The sequence below is a fragment of the Notolepis coatsorum genome (genome assembly GCF_963971535.1).
Source record: "Notolepis coatsorum genome assembly, chromosome: 5".
In the NCBI taxonomy this organism is placed as follows: Eukaryota; Metazoa; Chordata; class Actinopteri; order Aulopiformes; family Paralepididae; genus Notolepis; species Notolepis coatsorum.
The window spans coordinates 18,838,016-18,861,586 of NC_140169.1; the positions used below are offsets into that span (position 1 = coordinate 18,838,016).

General features: G+C 41.5%; 1 protein-coding gene across 1 annotated transcript in view; it reads right to left on the minus strand.

Moving 5' to 3' along the window:
- Window positions 1–23,571, minus strand: part of ptpn4a (protein tyrosine phosphatase non-receptor type 4a) — a 331,217-nt gene that overhangs the window by 85,078 nt on the left and 222,568 nt on the right. The window contains 2 exon segments of the mRNA XM_084314028.1: window positions 19,381–19,433; window positions 20,253–20,297. Coding sequence (XP_084170154.1) covers window positions 19,381–19,433; window positions 20,253–20,297 — 98 coding nt within the window.

Consider the following 23,571-nt stretch of genomic DNA (forward strand, 5'->3'; position numbering starts at 1 on the left):
CTGAGTCCCACAGCATCAGACAAGGCTCCGTGAGTGAAATATGAATACCATGGCGAAAATATGAAATATGATCACAATAACGTCGTACGCCGTGATCTGGCAGAATTCGCATGAACTTGAAACCAGTTGTATGACGTTATTGGCGGAGAAAGTGTTAAGCATCTGGCAATGATCGGCATGATTATCCAAAATGGCCGTCCGCTGCCATTCATTTCAATGCTCTAGTCAAAACAATAGACTTCTTCGTCTTCTTGTGTCACCTTCCCCCACTCTGAACGTCCGTCTGAGATCGCTTTCGGAGAAGACGCTCCTTGGCTACAACGCTGGTCAATCATTCTCGCCATCAGCGGTGACTGGTCAGTTCAGGACCGTTTACAACCGGACGTGGTCACTCGTCAGAACGGCTTGTCAAATGACGCTCGCCGGATTTTTCGTCTTGTAACTTGAGACCCAAAGTACGCAATAGGTTGAGTGTGGTGACAATCGAAAGGTGTCAAATTCAACTTTCAAACAATGTATTGGTTGTTTGGCGAAAAATGCAGCCCGGAGCCGGCAGATGAGCGCAAAGTGTGCGCAAGTGCAAAACGTCCCACCGGTGGGACGGCAGACTTTAAGAGGTTGAAAAAACTCATAGACAATGAAGAGGTGTCAAAACAGACCAATCAACTCAGGCAGGAGATAGAAAAGCTCAAAGATGAGATGAAAACGTTAACCAGAAAACTGGAGGAGACAAGAATGCTGACCAACGAACAGCCCCTTCCTGATAACTTGCCGTACAGTCGCTTTGGATAAAAGCGTCAGCTAAATGACTAAATGGAAATGTAGAATGGAGACACCACAACAACAAGATCCAGACGACAACCAGCCAGCAGCACCACAAACCCAAGACACCCCACCTCCAACAGCACCCACCAGATCTCAAGAAAGTCCACAAATTGTACTCCTCATGGACTCAAACGGGAGATATATAGAAGAAAGGAAACTTCCCAAACCACGCACAGAGTTAGAAAACTAAAGTGCCAGAATACCAATCAGGCTGACAGGCTATAGAGCTACTGACAGAACACCACCTGGGGGTGCCCCAGCCACATCATCATACACACGGGCACAAATAACCTGGGGTCCCCCAGCCACATCATCATACACACAGGCACAAATAACCTGGAGTCCCCCAGCCACATCATCATACACATGGGCACAAATAACCTGGGGTGCCCCAGCCACATCATCATACACACGGGCACAAATAACCTGGGGTGCCCCAGCCACATCATCATACACACGGGCACAAATAACGTGGGGTGCCCCAGCCACATCATCATACACACGGGCACAAATAACCTGGGGTCCCCCAGCCACATCATCATACACATGGGCACAAATAACCTGGGGTCCCCCAGCCACATCATCATACACACGGGCACAAATAACTTGGGGTCCCCCAGCCACATCATCATACACACGGGCACAAATAACCCGAGAGCGCAGAAAGGAGAAGACGTGGCCAAGTCTGTCCAGGGAGTAATAGAAAAAGCCACGTCGACACTCCCCAGTCCCCAGTGCAAAGGTAGTCATCTCTGCACTGCTACCCAGATGGGATTACCACCACGGCTTCATACAAAGAATCAATGCACAAATCTCCAGAGACTGTGCAATGAAGCCAAACGTCTACTTTACTTGGCATCCCACCCCACCCTGGACCAGCACAGCCTGTACGACACTGTTCCCATCTTCAAAGGAACAGTCCCTAACTTCGCAAAGACCCTGAAAGATGTTGCACTCAACCGCAGACCCAACACACCCTACAGGAGCAACAGAGGGATGAACACCTCACACAAGAGATACACCTAGAAGACCTACTGCACCCAGAAAACAATGTGCTACAACCAGAGACCACCGTGCACCCCAGGCCAGGTCGATGCCCCCCCCCCCCCCCCCCAAATAGCATATCGGACATATGGACAGGCAGCGATACCCCAGGCTCGACCCTTTCCCCTCCCGATCACCTGTATGCCACACATACACACACCCCCACAAACCCCATACCACACAAATGTACAGGTCAACCCCACACCTGACACATCTCCACCCTGGGAGCTGACTGCTCTACTCAATTGTGGTCCAGGACAAAACCACTGGAATATAACACTGTAATAATGGAATATAAATCTTTCAACCCAGACTTTATCACATAAATGTCAAACACAGACATCATGGTCCTACAAGAGACATGGTACAGAGGAGATGGTCAGTACAGTAGATTACTTTATCACTCACCTCAGTCTAGTGTCTCACAGAGCGTTCACAGTCAGCCCGCTAACACCCCTGTCAGACCACAGCAAAAACCAAAAACACAGAGACCCAGACAACCAGAACATCTTCAATACAGCAAAACATTGAAACATTATAAAAACAGTCAGGAAAAAAAGGGACCAACTGGCAACACATTAGAAACCAGCTACAGGATATAGAGGCATCCATAAAAACAAACAACTTCTGGGAAAACTGGAACAAGCTAAACAAACAACACCATGAGGATCTACCCATCCAAAATGGAGACGTATGGGTAAACCACTTCTCCAATCTCTTTAGCTCAATACAAAAGAATGAACAGCAAAAACACATACAAGATAAATTACAAAGCCTAGAGTCACCATAAAAGACTACCAGAACCAGCTAGAGTCCCCAATTACACTACAAGAACTACAGGACAAAATAAAATCACTTAAAACCAATAAGGCCTGCGGTGTGGATGTTATCCTAAATTAAATGATCAAATTCACAGACTCCAAATTCCAATTGGCTATACTAAAACTCTATACATCAGTGCCACAGAGAACTTCAATCAAGCTGTGAACGACCTGAGATAAAGAAAGAAGGGATTTTTATGCTATCAAAAGGAACATCAAGCTAGACATTCCAATTCAAATCTGGCTCAAATATTAGAGTCCGTCATAGAACCCATTTCCTTGTATGGTTGCAAGGTCTGGGGCCCACTTGCAAACCAAGATTTCGCTAAATGGAACAAACACCAAATTGAGACTCAAAGTGACCCAGAGACACTCCATAACAAAGCCCTCACCTACAGAAAGACCCTAGAGAGATGCCCGCTCAGCCAGTTGGTTCTGGGACTCTGCTCACAAACACAAGCAGAGCCACCAGACAGAAACCACACTGGACTAAACCAAATTATAAGAAAACAAAAAGAAAACTATCTGACACATTGGAAAGAATCAACCCAAAACCAGAGCAAATTGGAATGCAATTTGGCCCTAACCTTTTTTGCAAACCAAAATACTATACTTTATACTTATAGCACATGCATAAGCCTGGTCTCTTTTGAAAGATAACATTCTGAAGTTTCTGATTCAATAAAGAAAGATCACTTTTAGTGCTAATGAAATAGAGTAACATAGGTCTGAACTTGAGTTGTAGAAAAACTTGTTACTCACGTTTTTCTGTAGTAGTTGCAATATCCAAATATAGTATTTCCAAAAAGATTGGTGAGCTGGAAACACTGTGGGTCCATAGCCTGAAGTCATTTGTAGTACATGTCCAAATTTCATAAAGATCCTTTTAGAAATGAGTGATTATGAGCGATTTTGGTAAACTGAATAAAAGAAAACCCCACAAAGCTCTCATTGACTCCAATGCATTCCGCGTTTTTTCTCTCTTCCTGCTCGTGACTTTTCACCTAGATCCCTCATTCGCTCATCCCCTCGTGGGGTATCATTGGAAAGCCACACTCATTGGTTACAACCCTGTCCAATCATTTTAGAGATCGCCAAATGATTGACAGAGCTAGACCCTCTGGAGTGGTATTCGAAAAAAAGAAAAAGTCTGCCGTGTACTTTGTCGCACACCTCACATATCGGCATGTAACTCGAGAACCGCTGAACGGCAACAGACAGGCAACAAATAGGGCTTTAATTCTATATATTGTATAAAAAAATATGCACACCCGAGCCGCTAGAGGTCGCCAAGGTGGCATGTCGTGCCGGTGGGCAAATCGTTGCACATTAAGAGGCTAAACAGAGAGTATACAGTGGCAGAATACCTGAGCACTGTGACTGATCCAAAACTAAGGAGATCCTTGACTAGGTACAGACTCAGCTAGCACAGCATAGCCATCGAGAAAGGCCGCCATAGGCAGACCTGGCTCCCAAAAGACGACAGACCCACTGCACACAATATGAACCGAGCTACACTTCCTAACAACCTGCCCACTATACCAAGACATCAGAGACATGCTTCCCACAAAAAACCCAAAGATTTTGAAAACGTGGAAAATAACGCAAAACTGGGTGTGCATAGTGTTGTATTTCACACAGTAGCAAGATTTGTGAGCTGCTGTGACAAAAAAAGGACATCCAATGGACTACAACCACCATGAAGACTGCCAATCACACATATATTCCTGCACTGCATCTGTACTGTACTGATCTCTGTTTGATTGTTTTGCTTTGTTTTGTTTGTTTTAACACTGGCTTTGGCAATGTAAACATATGTTTCCTATGTCAATAAAGCCCTTTTGAATTGAATTGAGAGAGAGAAACAGAGAGAGAGAGGGGAGAGAGAGAAACAGAGAGGGAGAGGGGGGGGGAGAGAGAGAAACAGAGAGGGAGGGGGGAGAGAGAGAAACAGAAAGGGAGAGGGGGGGGGAGAGAGAAACGGAGGGAGAGGGGAGGGGGGAAGAGAGAGAGGAGAGAGAGAGGGAGAGGGGGGAGAGAGAGAGGAGAGAGAAACAAAGAGGGAGAGGGGAGAGAGAAACAGAGAGAGAGAAACAGAGGGAGAGAGAGAAACAGAGGGAGAGAAACAGGGAGAGCGAAACAGAGAGAGAGACAGAGGGAGAGAGAGAGACAGAGAGAGAGAGAGAGAGAGAGAGAGAGAGAGAGAGAGAGAGAGAGAGAGAGAGATGTGCGTGTGTATGATTTCAGTAGCTAATGCTCCTTGTATAAATAGGGAGTATAGGTCAAAGCTATTACTGTGTGATAATCCTCTTGAGAAAATGAATGGGTCATTTAGCTCCTACTGGATTGTAAGCTTTGTGTAAGAATGTAGACTTTACTGCTTGATTAGATCTTTATCACGGGCTGTTCTCCATATGAAATAGAGGCTAAACAGAAATGAAAGCCCCAATCCATAATTTATTGACCATATCAATGTGTATATTCACAGCCATTGATGAAGAGTTTGACCTGTAGTTGGACACATGATCTAGAACTTTATTATAGATCTGTTTTACTCCAGCGTTTACAAACATTACCAGTGTAAACAAACCTGTATTACAGCCACAAAATACAGTGATGAAAAACTCATTGTCTAGTGTCCTCTTATCAAGAGCTCAATCAGTCAACCACAGACAGACAGACATGATGACATGTCTCTGACACATTGGTTTACGTTTTGGATCACGGACAAGGTCTTTAAGACAACAGGACTACCTTTGATCTACCAAAGAGGGGGAAATTACAATTGCTGTTTTAGAATGAGGAGATTGTATTTGTATATGTTTTATGTAAAGTACTCTAGACAATTTGTTGTATCACATGAGGATACTTACATGTAATGTATCGTGTGTGTGTGTGTGTGTGTGTGTGTGTGTGTGAATAAATTCATTCATTCATTCATTCATTCATACAACTGCCTTGTATCACTGTACATAATGATACTGTAGTAGTATGTCAGTTTAGCATGTATTACTCAGTATAATATCACATTTTATCACTTGCACATTGTATATTGTTAATGCACTTTACTGTTACATTTGCACTCTGGTTAGATGCTTTTCGTTGTATTGTCGTTGTGATGACAATTGATTTTTATCTTATCTTAACTAACAATGTAGACTATGTTGAAGCATTTGATAATACTAGATGAGACTAGATGTTTCCAATGCAATCAGTCAATTACATCAGACGATTGGAAGCAGTAAAGTAAAGCCTTAGCATGATGTGGTGTGTGTGTGTACATGTGTGTGTGTGTGTGTGTATGTTTGTATGTGCCTATGTCCCAGAGCATCATCTTTCTAAAGAATATTTGATTGATCAAAATAAAATAATCTACAGGGATTAAACAAATGAGTTCCAGATGAAGCATGTTAGTATGTTTCACATGGGCTTCAGATGAAGCATGTTAGTATGTTTCACATGGGCTTCACATGAAGCATGTTAGTATATTTCACATGGGCTTCAGATGAAGCATGTTTTGATTGATTGATTGAAAACTTTATTAACAGATTGCAGAATGGGTACAATACAGTACAGCTCAATACACACAATTGTTAAGGGGATGCAGACCAGAGAAAGACTTTCGTCTTGTTTACATCAGGGTCCCCCATTTTCAATTCATCAGGTGGTGGTGTTGCATTTTATGTACAGAATGATTTTCAATGTAGAGTTATTGATACTACAATTGTTAATGATATCATGGAGAGTTTGACAATTGAAATTCACTCTGCTAAAGTTAAGAGTATATTTTTGAGTTGCATATATAGAACGCCTGGTTCTTGCATTGATCAATTTATGAATACCATAGGTGATATTTTTGAGAAGGTATGTGATAAAAAATCTTTTTTTGTTTGTGGTGACTTTAATATTGATCTCTTAAAATGTAATGAACATAAACTAACAACAGACTTCTGTAATGCAATGTTTAGTTTTGGTATCTGGCCCCTTATTAGCAAACCCAGTAGGATAACTAAAGATAGTGCCACACTTATTGATAACATATTTACGAATGTTCATGGCCAAGCAACAAGTGGTTTGTTCTTAAGTAAAATCAGTGATCATTTTCCTATTTTTGTGATTCTACATAATTTAAAGGAAAAATGTTCAGTTGATGTAAGTGAACCTTCTTGTAAAATTGTAAGAATTAGGACACCAGAAAGAATGGAGGCCTTAAGGATGGACCTTACAAACTACAACTGGGATGAGGTGTATGTTGACGATCCAAATCAGGCATATGATGCTTTTTTGTTGACGTTCACAGAGCTATACAACAAACACTGTCCTATTAGAAAGAGCTGGGTGAAGGATAAATATAAAGGAAAGCCATAGATGACCAAAGCTACGCAAAGGGCGTGCAAAAAGAAAAACTTACTTTACAAGAAATATTTACAACTGAGAACAAGTAAAAGCGAAGAAAAATATAAGCTGTATAAAAACAAACTGACTTCCATTATGAGAATACAGAAGAAGGAATACTACAATAAAATGTTAGAAGATAGTGCAAATAATATACAAAAGACCTGGAAAATAATCAATCATATTATTCGAAATAGAGGCTATAAATCTGAATTTCCAAGCTATTTTCTAAATAGCTCAGATGCTAAAGTGGACAATGTAAAAAGCATTGTTGAAGATTTCAATGACTACTTTGTGGGTGTTGGAACTACTTTGGCCAGCAAAATTGTTGTGCCTGATGATAAAAAAGATATGTTTAATAATCTTATTAATGATAATATCAGTTCTATGTTCCTTTGTGGGGTAAATGAACTTGATATAATTGATATTGTAAGTAAATTCAAAAACAAAACATCAACTGATATAAACTCCATTGATATGGTAATTATTAAAGAAGTAATTGAGTCTATTGTAAAACCTTTGACCTATATATGCAATCTGTCTTTTCAAATAGGTGTTTTTCCTAATAATATGAAACCAGCAAAGGTAATACCAATATATAAAAATGGAGATAAACATCAAATGGACAATTATAGACCAGTGTCCCTACTTCCTCAATTTTCAAAAATATTAGAGAAACTATTTGTGAAACAACTGGATCTTTTCATTGGCAAATACAAAATACTGAGTGAACACTAGTATGGGTTTAGGAAAAATAGAAATACTACATGTGCAGTGATGGAGATGGTAGAAGAAATAACTAAAGCAGTTGAAAATGACAAGTGTTCTATTGGTATTTATATTGACCTACAGAAGGCTTTTGATACAATAGATCACAGCATATTAGTGAGAAAACTGGAGAAGTATGGGATACGAGGTATAGCTAACTCTTGGCTAAAGAGCTACTTGGAAAACAGACAGCAATGTGTGCAAATCAATGACACTGTGTCAGGATTTAGGAAGGTCACCTGTGGAGTACCTCAGGGATCTGTGATAGGTCCAAAACTATTTATACTTTATATTAATGATATGTGCAATGTTGCTGAACTGTTAAAGTTTGTTATTTTTGCAGATGATACAAATTTATATTGCTCAGGAAGTAATTTAAAGGAACTTTTGCCTGATATTGAAAGAGAGCTTGAAACTCTCAAAACTTGGTTTGATGTTAATAAATTGTCTCTCAATATTAAGAAAACTAAATTTATGGTTTTTGGAAATCGAAAAGAAATAGAGGGGGAGATAGAGTTAAAATATGTGATGTAAAAATAGAAAGAGTTTGAGATAAAATTTCTAGGGGTAGTTATTGACCAGAAATTAACATGGAAACAACATGTTAACTATATTCAAGGAAAACCCACTATACCAAGACATCAGAGACATGCTTCCCACAAAAAACCCAAAGATTTTGAAAACGTGGAAAATAACGCAAAACTCCCATACCTACTGGGTGAAATACAACAATGTGCATAGTGTTGTATTTCACACAGTAGCAAGATTTGTGAGCTGCTGTGACAAAAAAAGGACATCCAATGGACTACAACCACCATGAAGTTTTTGGAAATCGAAAAGAAATAGAGGGGGAGATAGAGTTAAAATATGTGATGTAAAAATAGAAAGAGTTTTTGAGATAAAATTTCTAGGGGTAGTTATTGACCAGAAATTAACATGGAAACAACATGTTAACTATATTCAAGGAAAAATATCTAAGTCAGTAGCAATATTGTATAAATGTAAGGATATATTAAACTACAAAGCCTTGCACATAATTTACTGCTCACTTATACTTCCTTACATTTCTTACTGTGTGGAAGTATGGGGGTCGACATTTAAAAATACAGTAAATCCAATAGTCGTACTGCAAAAGCGGGCCATTCGGAACTTTTTCAAGGCTGGTTACTATGAACACACAAATCCATTGTTTATAAAGTCTCATATTATGAAATTTAATGATTTGGTTTACTATAAAATATGCAAATAATGTACAGAGCTAAAGCAAAGTTACTCCCAGGTGGGGTGCAAAGGTTTTTTTCAACACATGAAATAAAATATGATTTGAGAGATATTTGTAAATTTACTGTTCAGAAAGCTAAGAAAGGGATTAAAAGGAGGTGTATTTCTATTATTGGGGTTAACTTGTGGAACAATGCGGATATACAGTTAAGAATGAGTAATTCGATTTTGGTTTTTAAGAAAAAGGTTTGTAAAGCAATTTTTGAAAAATACAAGGGTGAATAACACTGTTTTGTTTTGTTTTTTCTTTTAGAATACTGTTTTGGAATCTACATTTTTTTTTTTTTTTTTTTTTTAATGCAAAATTTTGAAAAACTACAAGGGTGAAAAACTTCTTTTCTTTATAATACTGTTTTGGAGTTAAAAAAAAAAGTTTTTTTTTTTTTTTTTTTTGGTAAGAATATAGGACAGGCACATATAAGCACTATGCTTCAGTCTGTACCTTTTTCAGTCACTGTAAACAATCAAATATTGATAAATGATGATGTATATTGTACTTTTTTTTTTGATGACTGAAAAAAATAAACTACTACTACTACTTGTATCATGTAATGTATTGTGTGTGTGTGTGTGTGTGTGTGTGTGTGTGTGTGTGTGTGTGTGTGTGTGAATAAATTCATTCATTCATTCATACAACTGCCTTGTATCACTGTACATAATGATACTGTAGTAGTATGTCAGTTTAGCATGTATTACTCAGTATAATATCACATATTATCACTTGTGGTACTTATAAATACTTACTTACTTACTTACTTACTTGCACATTGTATATTGTTAATGCACTTTACTGTTACATTTGCACTCTGGTTAGATGCTTTTCGTTGTATTGTCGTTGTGATGACAATTGATTTTTATCTTATCTTATCTAACAATGTAGACTATGTTGAAGCATTTGATAATACTAGATGAGACTAGATGTTTCCAATGCAATCAGTCAATTACATCAGACGATTGGAAGCAGTAAAGTAAAGCCTTAGCATGATGTGGTGTGTGTGTGTGTATGTTTGTATGTGCCTATGTCCCAGAGCATCATCTTCCTAAAGAATATTTGATTGATCAAAATAAAATAATCTACAGGGATTAAACAAATGAGTTCCAGATGAAGCATGTTAGTATGTTTCACATGGGCTTCAGATGAAGCATGTTAGTATGTTTCACATGGGCTTCACATGAAGCATGTTAGTATATTTCACATGGGCTTCAGATGAAGCATGTCAGTATATTTCACATGGGCTTCAGATGAAGCATGTTTTGATTGATTGATTGAAAACTTTATTAACAGATTGCAGAATGGGTACAATACAGTACAGCTCAATACACACAATTGTTAAGGGGATGCAGACCAGAGAAAGACTTTCGTCTTGTTTACATCAGGGTCCCCCATTTTCAATTCATCAGGACATATATGACATACATGACATACAGATAAGACAGTACTGCTACATCTATACATTTATGACATACCAGATTTGCAAATACAGTACGGTTTGTGATACAAAAAGAGTCAAGAAAAGGGAGTATATACATTTGACGTAGAAACTGTACATTGGAGGAGGTTGGGTGGGGTTGTGTGGGGGGGGGTTGGGTACATTGGGATATTGACAACCATACTAGGGTAATTTACATTAGAGGTGGTTGGGGGGGAGAAACATTGTATAAACAAGCAAAACTGTACATTGGGGGGGGGACACACTGTACAAACAAGCACAATTGTACATTGGAATATTGACAAAACCATACTAGGTAAATTACTGTACATTGGAGGGGGTTGGGTTAGGACATTTACAGGGGCCAGTTTCGAATTGCAGTCTCCCGTAGGTGTCCCTTGAGAGTGGTTTTGAAAGTGGGTAGTGATTCACATTCCTTTACAGTTTTGGGTAGGGCGTTCCACATTGATGTGGCATAATTGCGAAACGTGTTTAGTCCCTTGTTTGAGCCGAATCTGGGTTTAACATGATTTGTGGAGCTCCCTCTGGTGTTGTGATCGTGGTATTCACTGACCTTTGGGAAGTATTTTGACATGTACATGGGTACCTTGGTCGTGTAGTGTATCTTGTAGACCAGGCCCATTGCAAGTTGCTGTACTCTGTCGTCTACTCTAAGCCATCCTAGGTTGTCAAAGTGGGCAGGGGTGAGGTGGGTTCTAGGAGTAAGGTCAAGCAGTAGTCTGACCAGTTTGTTTTGAGATGTTTGTAATTTTGTTTTTAGCGCCTTTGAGGTGCTTTGGTACCATGAGGTGCAAGCATAGTCGTAGTACCCTTGAATGAGTGCTCCTGCCAGAGTCTTCAGGGTATTCTTGTTTACCAGAGAGGCGATCCGGTACAAGAATAGAGTTCGTTGGTTGACTTTTTTTTATTACATTGGATGCCATTTTGTCACAGGAGAGATTAGCCTCTAGGATGGAACCCAGGTAGGTAATTTCATCTTTCCTTGTGACAATATTGTCACCCACTGTAACTGAGAAGCCGTCGGTCTTGCTGAGTTTGTTATTTGAACCGAAGAGAATGGACTCTGTTTTGCCCATGTGTAATGATAGTTTGTTATCAGCGAGCCATATGCAGATTTTGCCTAGTTCCGAGCTGAGGGTTTTTTCAACCTGTAACTTGTTCTTGTCAGAGACCAGCAGGGCTGAGTCGTCCGCAAACAGGAACAAGTTGCAGTCACAAGCTGACGACATGTCATTTGCATAAATTAGGAACAGTAGCGGTCCTAGTATGCTTCCTTGTGGAACACCACAGCTCACTGTGAGGGGGGGGATAGGGTACCGTTTACCTCCACCATCTGTTCCCTCCCCTCAAGGTAGGATTGCATCCAGCTCACTGATAGACTATCAAAACCAATTGCTTTTAGCTTGTCAATCAGAATGGAGTGATTGACAGTGTCGAAGGCCTTTTGTAGGTCCAGCATGACCATGCCGCAGTATTTGCCCGCGTCCACCTCTTGTTTGATGTGGTTGTTCAAATAGAGAAGGCATGTGTCAGTGGAGTGGGATGTTCTGAAGCCAGATTGGAATTCGTAGATTAGATTTTTTTCCGCTAGGTACTTTTCGACCGGTTCGTAGACTATTTTTTCCATGACTTTCGAGATGGAGGTGAGAATAGAAACAGGGCGGTAGTTGCCTGGGTCTAATTTGCTGCCCTTTTTGTGCAGAGGGGTCACCCTCGCAATTTTGAAGTCCTTGGGGACGTGTCCCTGTTTTATGGAGAGGTTTATTATGCGTGTGATGACTGGGGTGATGGCGGCTGCTGAGTCTCTGAGGAATTTGGAGGGGATGTTGTCATGGCCAGTGTTTACCAGTGTTGTGGCTATGTTTGTGAAGAAAATGTTTAAGTAATTGGCTACATCCAGCTTGTCTGTGATGAGCGTGTTGTCCGTTTTTATGTTTATGTTTGAGAATCTGGTTTTAAGTTTTTTACTGCATCCTAGTTGATTATTGAGTAATTTCCAAAGTTCACGTGGTTTGTTTTTGTTTTCCTCCGTTTTGTCATTGATGAAATTCTTTTTTGCAGTTTTGATCATGGAGTTTACGTCGTTTCTTAGTCTGTTTCTTTCTAGTTTGAGTTCAGTCACGTGGGCTTGGAGTTCACTGCTCGTGCTTTTGGTAAGCTTTGACTGACTTTTACGAAACTCAGAGCATTTTTTGTCTCTGGTTTTCATAGCAGCCAGTATTTCGGAGTGCATCCACGGCTCAGCGTGATTTTTTACCCTGGTGGTTCTTAGGGGGGCCATGTCGTTTAGTATTGTTGAAAATTTGGTTTTGAAACCAAGCCATGTTTCTTCAACCAGTGTACCATTGAGTTCATCTGACCAGTCCAGACTCTCCAGTTCAAGGTTAAAGGCCTCGCTAGAGTAAGTTTTGAGGTCTCTAGAGGTGACTGTTTTGTGGCAGCCAGCCTTTAGTTTTAGTTTTTTTCGGGTACAGAATATCATATAATGATCACTTAACCCGCATGCTATAACCCCTTTATTGGAGATCTTGGACTTGTCGGAGGTCAGGATGAGGTCAATGGTAGTCTGAGTTGATTCACATACACGTGTGGGTTGGGTGATTAGCTGGCTGAGGCCGTGCAGATCACAAAGCCTACTGAATGACTTGAAGACGGGTGCATCTTTTCGTTGCATATCCGTGTTCCAGTCTCCAATAAGAATTTTGTCTACATCCTCAACTCCAGCTAAACACCCGTCAAGTGTATCATAAAAGCCACTATGATCTGGCGGTCTGTAGATTGAGCCAACCAGTAGGGATTTCGCCCTTTCGAATAGGATTTCCACCCATACAGTTTCAATTGATGCATGATTCAGGTAATTTCTGTTGATGAATTTGGTGTCTTTGTGTATGTACATACAGACACCACCTCCATGTTTGTTCCTATCATTCCTGATTATTGAGTAGTTCTCAATCTCTATCTCTGGATCTTTTACAGAATCGTCAAGCTTAGTTTCTGAGAAGCACAGTATGTTTGCCTTACCATTTATGAATAATTGTTTGATTTCATCCATCATGTTAGTATATTTCACATGGGCTTCAGATGAAAGAACCACTCATTTGAATTCTCAGAGCTATTGTCTCACTGGCTAGTGGGTGAATGTTGTTGAAATGAGGTCATGTAACTGCTACCAACACTGCACCCCACTGGCCTGGAGATGACCCATATTGACCAGAGAAGCTACTCTGAACAAGCCTACTGCTGATGTCATTTTAGCTCCAGAGGAAAACCATCAAAAATGCCACTGTTGCGGCTGGGTAGTGTAGAGGTCTAAGCACTGGAGTGGCTGGGTAGTGTAGAGGTCTAAGCACTGGAGTGGCTGGGTAGTGTAGAGGTCTAAGCACTGGTGTGGCTGGGTAGTGTAGAGGTCTAAGCACTGGTGTGGCTGGGTAGTGTAGAGGTCTAAGCACTGGTGTGGCTGGGTAGTGTAGAGGTCTAAGCACTGGAGTGGCTGGGTAGTGTAGAGGTCTAAGTACTGGAGTGGCTGGGTAGTGTAGAGGTCTAAGCACTGGAGTGGCTGGGTAGTGTAGAGGTCTAAGCACTGGAGTGGCTGGGTAGTGTAGAGGTCTAAGCACTGTGGTGGCTGGGTAGTGTAGAGGTCCAAGCACTGGAGTGGCTGGGTAGTGTAGAGGTCTAAGCACTGGTGTGGCTGGGTAGTGTAGAGGTCTAAGCACTGAAGTGGCTGGGTAGTGTAGAGGTCTAAGCACTGGTGTGGCTGGGTAGTGTAGAGGTCTAAGTACTGAAGTGGCTGGGTAGTGTAGAGGTCTAAGTACTGGAGTGGCTGGGTAGTGTAGAGGTCTAAGCACTGGTGTGGCTGGGTAGTGTAGAGGTCTATGCACTGGAGTGGCTGGGTAGTGTAGAGGTCTAAGCACTGTGGTGGCTGGGTAGTGTAGAGGTCTAAGCACTGGATTGGAGTGGCTGGGTAGTGTAGAGGTCTAAGCAGTAAGCACTGGTGTGGAGTGGCTGGGTAGTGTAGAGGTCTAAGCACTGGTATGGCTGGGTAGTGCAGAGGTCTAAGCACTGGGGTGGCTGGGTAGTGTAGAGGTCTAAGTCCTCACCTACAGTACCACCATGGAGACAAATAGATTCACATAAGGATCGAAATCAGATGGTGAGATTGCCTACTCGCTGCACCTCTAACTGACTATGTAAGTAAAGTACATTACAGAATACTATCAAATTATTATTACACATCTTAGCACCTTCTTATATAAAGCGGTGTTACTTCCGAGGACAAGATAGTTTGTGTTTGATTAATGAGGTTGTTTTTTCCTCTGAAAGGGGGATCTTTTCTGTGTCGTACAAAAAGGCTTCCTATGGATCTAATGTGATCAGCTCCACCACTTAGGCTCAGCTACACTAACCAAGTTAACAGCTCAACAGCTGTTTCAAGCGGCTTCTCTCAAAGCAAACATTTATCTTCGTAATCTGGCCTGACATTGAGCTAAGTGACAATGGGGATAAGGGTAGAGCCACTATTGTGTGTGTGTGTATGTGTGTGTGTGTGTGTGTGTGTGTGTGTGTGTGTGTGTGTGTGTGTGTGTGTGTGTGTGTGTGTGTGTGTGTAGCTAGTGCTGGGCGATATGGCCTAAATTTGATATCACAATATTTTTTTTGCATAATGTCGATATTCGATATGACTCGATATTTATCGTATTAAAGTTTATAAATAATATTCCTGTATAAAACTGAACCAGACCAAATTGATTTATGTTATAAACCAGAATGTTTATTTAACAATTATAATCATCACAAAGAAATAAAGACCTTTTTCCTGAAGGTATTTAAAAAATATAATAGTCAAAAAATAAAAGAAGCCATTGTAGCAAGCAGGATAGGGGCCTTATTACAAATTTGCTAATTTGTGCAAAATAACTCTTGAAGGTATGCTCTTCTACAATAATCAAAATTGTAAATACAGTGAAGTTAATAATTAAAGAAAAATAAATAATAAGTCTGTAAGATGTTGCGACAAAGATGAAGATGTTGTAACTTCAGCCAAACAAACTTCACTAATGCCGCTTTTCCACAGCATGGTACCTACTTGACTCGACTACTTGATATTGGTAGTGGTACCTGGTCCTTCGTTCGTTTCATAGGGCGCCATGACGCCACCTTCAACACTACACACACACACATATCGAAGCTAGCTATGAAACCAGTGCCTTATTAGCTAATGCATGCTAGCCGCAATGCTAACGGTTATAATGGGAAATCCCAGTCACATTAGCACATAAGCTAACATAATTAGCTATCTTTTTGTGAGACTAAACCCTTTGTTCTTGGTGGTCAATTGTGTTGCTGTTGGTTTTGTTTCATCAATAAGTGAGGCAGAATACACTGTGAATGTATATTTTTTTGTTTATTGCACTTTGTTCTTGCTGCTAACGAATAATGAATGCTAATGTACCCCTTCTACCGGCTTGGAACCTCAACAAAGCAGGTACTAAAAAAAGTACCCGGTACCAGGTACCATCCACAAATTTCGGCAATGGAAAACCAAAAAGGCAGAGTAGAGTCGAGTCGAGTAAGTACCATGCAGTGGAAAAGCGCCATAACATAATCTATGTTCAGCTCCTCCCATTATGAGAGGTCCGAGAGGACGAGTACCAAATGGGGAGAGATAACGTCAGAAATCTCGTTCCATATAGCCAAGAACATGATTCCCATTTATACAGTGGAATAAGAAGGACTCCGAAAACAAATAAAAACATTAGAACCGAGATACGAGTTGCAAATTGATACACGTTACGTGTCTTTTTTTTGGAACTAATTCAGTCCTGCTCACATCTTAATCTTTCTCGGCCATGTTCACCTGCAAGAGCTACTCAGAGGCAGGGGTGGAGTCTCCGCCTCTTCCTTGTTGCCTACACACAACAAGGAAGGAGCGCTGCCGCGTAAAATGAAAAGCAAGAGCAACGGAATCTTGTGTGAAAACTAAGATTTAGAAAAGATTTATGTATGAACCTTTCCATACCGAGCATTAATAAAATATCGATCGAATCGAGGTTCACGATATATCGCCCAGGACTATGTCTAGCATTATGTTGGATGTCTAGTTAAAATCTCTTCTGTGACCTATATAGTGAAACTCCCCATGAAATGCCCAGAGAGAGAGAGATAGAGAGAGAGAGAGAGAGATAGAGAGAGAGAGATAGAGAGAGAGATAGAGATAGAGATAGAGATAGAGAGAGAGAGAGAGAGATAACAAGAGAGCGAGAGAGGCAGGAAGAGATAACGAGAGAGGAAGAAAGCGATGGGGATGCAGGAAGAGAGGAGTGAGTGTGTTTGTGTCTATTTGTGAGAGATTGCGTATGAAACAGAAACATGCTGTATGTACATAGGATGGAAATATACAGAGAAAGAGAGAGGGGGGAGAGAGAGAGAGAGAAAGAGAGTAGGTATTATAGTGAAGATAGATAGACAGACAGGCAGCCTGACAGACATACAGTAGGCAGACATCCAGACAGTCAGACAGCCAGACATACTATAGGCAGGCAGGTCAGCTTGTCAGCAGTCATTATTCAAGTCAATATGATGCCATAGGGTCCAGTCAGCAGAACCCCGGGCGAACAGCTAAATCACCAGATCCCAGATCAGATTAGAGCCGGGGCTAAACGCTATTACTTTGCTACATCGCTGGCCCGTGCACACCGATTCACAACTGGTGGCCCAGGAGCCCAGAGAGGGCCCACGGATGTCCCGACAAGGTCAATGACAAAGAACAAATTAGGTCAGGGGGAATATTGTGTTATGTAGAATATTGGGTCAGGACTTAGTCGTTAGCCAATAAGTATGGGAGCTTATAAGAAGAGGGGTAGACTTTGATGTCCTCACAAGGGGTGTAATTTCACGCTTCATTAGGGCCGGTCTCATCCAGCCCAGAATTATTTTTTCAGAACATGTTATTCAAACATCAAGGAATCAGAGCAGAAGAGAGAACAACACAGATGAATTGAACTTGTCACCTCGAGCAACTGTTGTGCTCCAACAGCGCTGGTCCCAAGTCAGCCTACAGAGCTGCTCGCTTCCACAAAATTGGACTTAAACTTCTAGATGGGAAGACCTCGGGCTAGACGATGCTAATTGCTAAAGACACAATCAGCAGCATAGCTCCGGCTGACTAGGCTACAGTAGGTCAGTATTGAGTACGGTCAGTGGTTCTTTCACTTTTTGATGCAGGCTCGTAGAGTAATAGCCTACTGTATGGAACAGTGTTCTCTAGACAACCAAACAAACAAGGGACACAGTGATACCAGGACATTCCAAGCTATAATAGAGTATCGATACTAAAAGCAGAGCCGTGTGTAAATCATGTCAGGAAACAAAGCAAAGCCACTTGATTTTCTGCATTTTTTACACATACAGTAGAACGATGTCTAACAGAGATAACAGATTATATCTCAATCATCTTTGTCAAATGACCGCAGAATAATGTCTAAGTCTATATGTTCAGTAAAACAAATGTATTGGGTCTCAGTATGAGACGTAGACGATCCTTAAACTGTAGCACTAAGACTCAGTATGGGACAGGCCTTAAAGTTTAACACTAAGACTCAGTATGGGACAGGCCTTAAAGTTTAACACCAAGACTCAGTATGGGACAGGCCTTAAAGTTTAACACTAAGACTCAGTATGGGACAGGCCTTAAAGTTTAACACCAAGACTCAGTATGGGACAGGCCTTAAAGTTTAACACCAAGACTCAGTATGGGACAGGCCTTAAAGTTTAACACTAAGACTCAGTATGGGACAGGCCTTAAAGTTTAACACCAAGACTCAGTATGGGACAGGCCTTAAAGTTTAACACCAAGACTCAGTATGGGACAGGCCTTAAAGTTTAACACTAAGACTCAGTATGGGACAGTCCTTAAAGTTTAACACTAAGACTCAGTATGGGACAGGCCTTAAAGTTTAACACTAAGACTCAGTATGGGACAGGCCTTAAAGTTTAACACCAAGACTCAGTATGGGACAGGCCTTAAAGTTTAACACTAAGACTCAGTATGGGACGGTCCTTAAAGTTTAACACTAAGACTCAGTATGGGAGTCCTTAAAGTTTAACACTAAGACTCAGTATGGGACAGTCCTTAAAGTTTAACACTAAGACTCAGTATGGGACAGTCCTTAAAGTTTAACACTAAGACTCAGTATGGGACAGGCCTTAAAGTTTAACACCAAGACTCAGTATGGGACAGGCCTTAAAGTTTAACACTAAGACTCAGTATGGGACGGTCCTTAAAGTTTAACACTAAGACTCAGTATGGGAGTCCTTAAAGTTTAACACTAAGATGGAGCATGGGAGTCCTTAAAGTTTAGCACTAAGTATCAGACAAAGGTTTAGCGCTAAGGTATCAGCAGTCAAAAGGTATAATCAGTGCGTTGCTTACTATCACAGAATGTAACAGCATCTGGTAATCAGAGATGAAACTAAAGGATTCTTGGAATTACTCTAATATGACTATTTGGTTGCCATTTAAACTTTTTCTTTTTTCAAATCCCAGCTAGCGAGGGCCATTTCTCACTTACTCACGGTGAATAATTCAAGCCATGACCTAGGCTCTATCACACTGGTGCTATAGTATCAGATATCCCCCCAAACCCTAATAGGAAGCTAATGGGCTTGAGGTGTAAATTCTAAATGCACTGGAACAACCACAGGCATTACATTAAAGGGTGTGTGTAGCTAAAGAGAGACCTAATGAATAGGCCAACTTGAGTGGGTGTGTGCGTGTGTATCGAGGGAGCAGCACTTACACTGAACAGCGTACGAGGCCAGGAGTGCGGCTGTGTTGTGCGGACAGGGCAATCTGTGGAAGACACACACACACACACAGAGTTCATTCAACTTGTTGGATCAATAGGAAAGCCATTAGAGTCTTTGATTTGAACAGGAAGCATTCCAGTGAGCCAGGACTAGTGGTGAGTACTATATTATAATACTACTAATAATAATAATAATAATAATAATAATAATAATAATAATAATAATAATAATAATAATAATAATAATAATAATAATAATAATAATAATAATAATAATAATAATAATAGAAGATTAGTCTGTGGCTACATTGATTGGTTGCTGAACGGATCAAAATTTGACGGAAACTAATTATTTTAAATCGGGACCCAACGTAATGGTGCCTTGGCAGAAGCTGGACGGTAACGTATTCTTCAGCTCCAAGAGTTCACCCTCTCTGGACTTTTCTGTCCGTCTAAGCAGACACGACGTCAACCCTGTCCGACGAACGGATACTCCTCAAAATGCATTAAGAACAGACGTAGACAGACAAAACGGACCAATGTCACCACAGTAACATTCTTTAGTTGTTTCATGGACGTAGAATAAGCATTTATTTTTTTCTTTTCATTGCCAAGAAAGAAGCAGAAAGAAAATATAATATATATATATATATATATATTAAATATATTATTTTTATTGAAAAAATGAAACGAAAACTAGTCTTGCTGTAATCTATGTCTTTGAAGCTCAATAAGCTTGTATATGTACGGGTACAAATAAACGTTTCCCCAGAAATAGCATAACAGTGTTTTTAGGCCATATGACGCAAAAACGTAGCAGTTCATCCCAGTCTAAATACAAGACAAATAAAACAAACACTCACCTTCCAGTTAATATATCCTGCTTGATCTGGAGAAAGTATTGGTACCTGAGGAGACAGAAGTCACAGTCTGAGACCAGAAAGCAACGAGGTGATCCTCAAACCACTACATTCCTCTGCATCCTGCTCTTTAAATGGAGTCATTTGCCCAAATATTGTTAAGTTGAGAAAAAAATAGATAAATAACCATACATGTTTGGGCTGAAAAAGGTCTGAATAAACAAAGCATCAGTCCAGGTGTTTCCTAGCGTGTATAAAACCCACCCTTACTTTAACCCTAGCCTACGACGCGGTGCATGAGACGCAGAGTAGAGTCCAGAATCCAAGCGGTCCTGTGTTTCACTTGGCAAACCAGCGAGACATAAACCGTGATAAAACATGAAGCTTGTTGGGTTCGAGCCCAGCTCTCAGGTGTTGCTACCAGCTTGGCTGGTCGTTCATACTAATACAATTGACAGTATTAGGGGGTGGGAAGCTGGTGGGTGGGAATCTGGCATTGTGGACAGCGACGCCTACAGGTCAGGTCTCTGCGCTTGCTCAGCGGGGGCAGGACTTGGGGGAGATAGCGTGCCCTCCCACGCGTTACACTTCACCAATGAGAGTCCTCGCTGCCAAGTGAAAAGACATCACTGGCAGTCGCCGCACGTATCGGAGGAAGCGTGCGATCGGCTTCGGGACGCCCTTGTACCGACTCGTAGGAGAACATGCGTACAACGGCCAGGTAGGGGAGGGGGGGAATTGGCACAACGACTAAATTGGGACGGGGAGAAAAACTGAGAAAAATTGGAGAAAGAGAAGGTTAAAAAAAAAAAAAAAACATGAAGCTTGTTCAACAGTCCAGCCTCTTGGATGGGATGGGCTGCATTTATAGAACAGCTTTTATCCAAAGCACTTCAGAATTTATGCCTCACATTCACTAACACACCGACGGCAGAGGCGACCATGCAAGGTGTCAACCTGCTCATCGGGAGCAGTTAGGGGTTAAGTGTCTTGCTCAGGGACCTGGGCTTGAACTATGACCTCTGCCAGTGGGTCTTGGACTTCCTGACGGGTAGACCCCAGGTGGTAAGAGCAGGCAACTGCACCTCCTCATCCATCACGCTCAACATAGGGGCCCCCCAGGGCTGTGTTCTGAGTCCCCTCCTCTACTCCCTGTACACACATGACTGTGTGGCACAGCAGAACAACAACACAATCATCAAATTTGCTGATGACACAGTAGTGGTGGGCCTGATCTCTGCCAACGACGAGAGGGCCTACCTGGAAGAGGTAGAGAATCTGTCGCAGTGTTGTCAGGAGAACTGCCTCTCCCTGAACGTCAGCAAAACAAAAGAGATGATTGTGGACTTCAGGAGGTCGGGGGTCAGGGACTACAGCCCCCTCAGCATCGACGGGGCACCAGTTGAGAGAGTGAACAGTTTCAAGTACCTAGGAGTCCACATATCCGAGGACTTGACGTGGACCACACACATTGACAGTGTTGTGAAGAAGGCACGGCAACGCCTCTACTTCCTCAGGCGCCTAAGGAAGTTCCAAGTCAGTCAGAAGATCCTTAAGAACTTCTACTCATGCACAATAGAGAGCATCCTGACTGGCAATATCACCTCCTGGTTTGGGAATAGCACCGCACAAGACCGCAGCAGACTACAGAGAGTGGCCCGTTCAGCCGAACGCACAATTGGAGGGGGGCTTCCCACTCTCCAGAACATTTACAACAAGCGGTGCAGGGGTAAGGCTAAGAGAATTATCAAAGACTCCAGCCACCCAAACAACTGCCTCTTTGAACTGCTGCGGTCAGGCAAGCGATACCGGAGTCTCATGGCAAGCACAGAAAGACTCAGAAGAAGCTTCTATCCCCAGGCCATCAGGTTGCTCAACGAACAATAACACTATGCAACAACCATCAAAAGCACTCACAGCACACACATCCACACACACACACTCACTTTAAACAAAAGAACTCACTGCAGCACCCACTCTACGCACTTTAGAACACCTAAACACACTTTATATTTATTGGCAAAGAATTTGCACTACAACCAATAACTCAGTACACCTTACTGTAAATTTTACCTAAATTGTACCTCATCCCATTTCTGCTTTGCACTATATAGTATATTGTAATTAGTATATTGTATAGTATATTGTATGGTAACTCAGTTACTTCTACTCTGCATTTAACATTGTACATACTGAACACTTGTGTCTACGTACGTGACTTCAATTTTATACTTGCTATACTTATTAAATTTTATACTTATCCTATTGTCTAGCACAGTCTCTGGAGCGTAACAGAAAGAAGCATTTTGTATAAAAGTATTCTGTACTTCTGTATGACAACTAATAAAGAAACTTGCTCAAGGACACTTCAACGCGCTGCCGGGAGGAGCTGGAATCAAACCGGGAACCTTCCGATTACCAGACGAGTGCTCTACCTCCTGATCCACTGTCCTCGCTCTTCATAGGAACACAACACATTTGTAAGATGTAGTGGCCCTTTTGCCAGTTTGAAAACACTTTGGACGGTAACAAACTACACTACTCTAACACTACTATAAATTCTGTGGGAGGACAAAGCACCCATCCTCTTTGTATGTGCGCTCTGTATACACACACCCAGTGTCATATCAAGCAGGTTTCCAACAAAGTTATTGTTTGTGTGTATGGTTTTAACTATGCGTATTACCCGTATCTAGAATGGACACAGGACAGGTCCCAGGTCTGTGTATCAATGGCATACAGCGTGCTGCCAACTGTGTACCAAGTGTCTACAAAGTGGCGATAAGGTTGGAGGAATACTCTGGAGAGCACACAGCAACACAGGGGGACAGATCACACACTCACTACGCTGAGGGCACAAATCTGGCTAATGACCTTTGTTGCATCTCTCTCTCGCTCTCTCTCTCTCTCTCTCTCTCTCTCTCTATCTCTCTCTCTCTCTCCCTCTCTCTGTGTTGCTATCAGAGAAAGCAGCAACACAGTGGTGTCTTTTCTGTCTCAGCAGGCTGTGATGAAACTCTCTGAGGTGGATTAAGAATAACTGTCACTTTCTACACGCTTGCTACACCATGGCTCAACCCTTGACGGTTATCTGTTTGGAATTAGGATATACACACACAGCAAGATAGATACATGAGTTAATGAAACTAAAATGTAACAGTTGCATACTGTTTGTCGAGGCATCAAAAGGTCTATTGAAATAATTGACTTCCATATTTTGGCTTTGTGTGAAGAATGACCTCAGAAGCCCCTTTCACACCGGCAGGGCTCCGGTTCAAGCTCCAGCTCCGTTCTGGAGCCTCTGAACCTTGGTGCTCTCTGG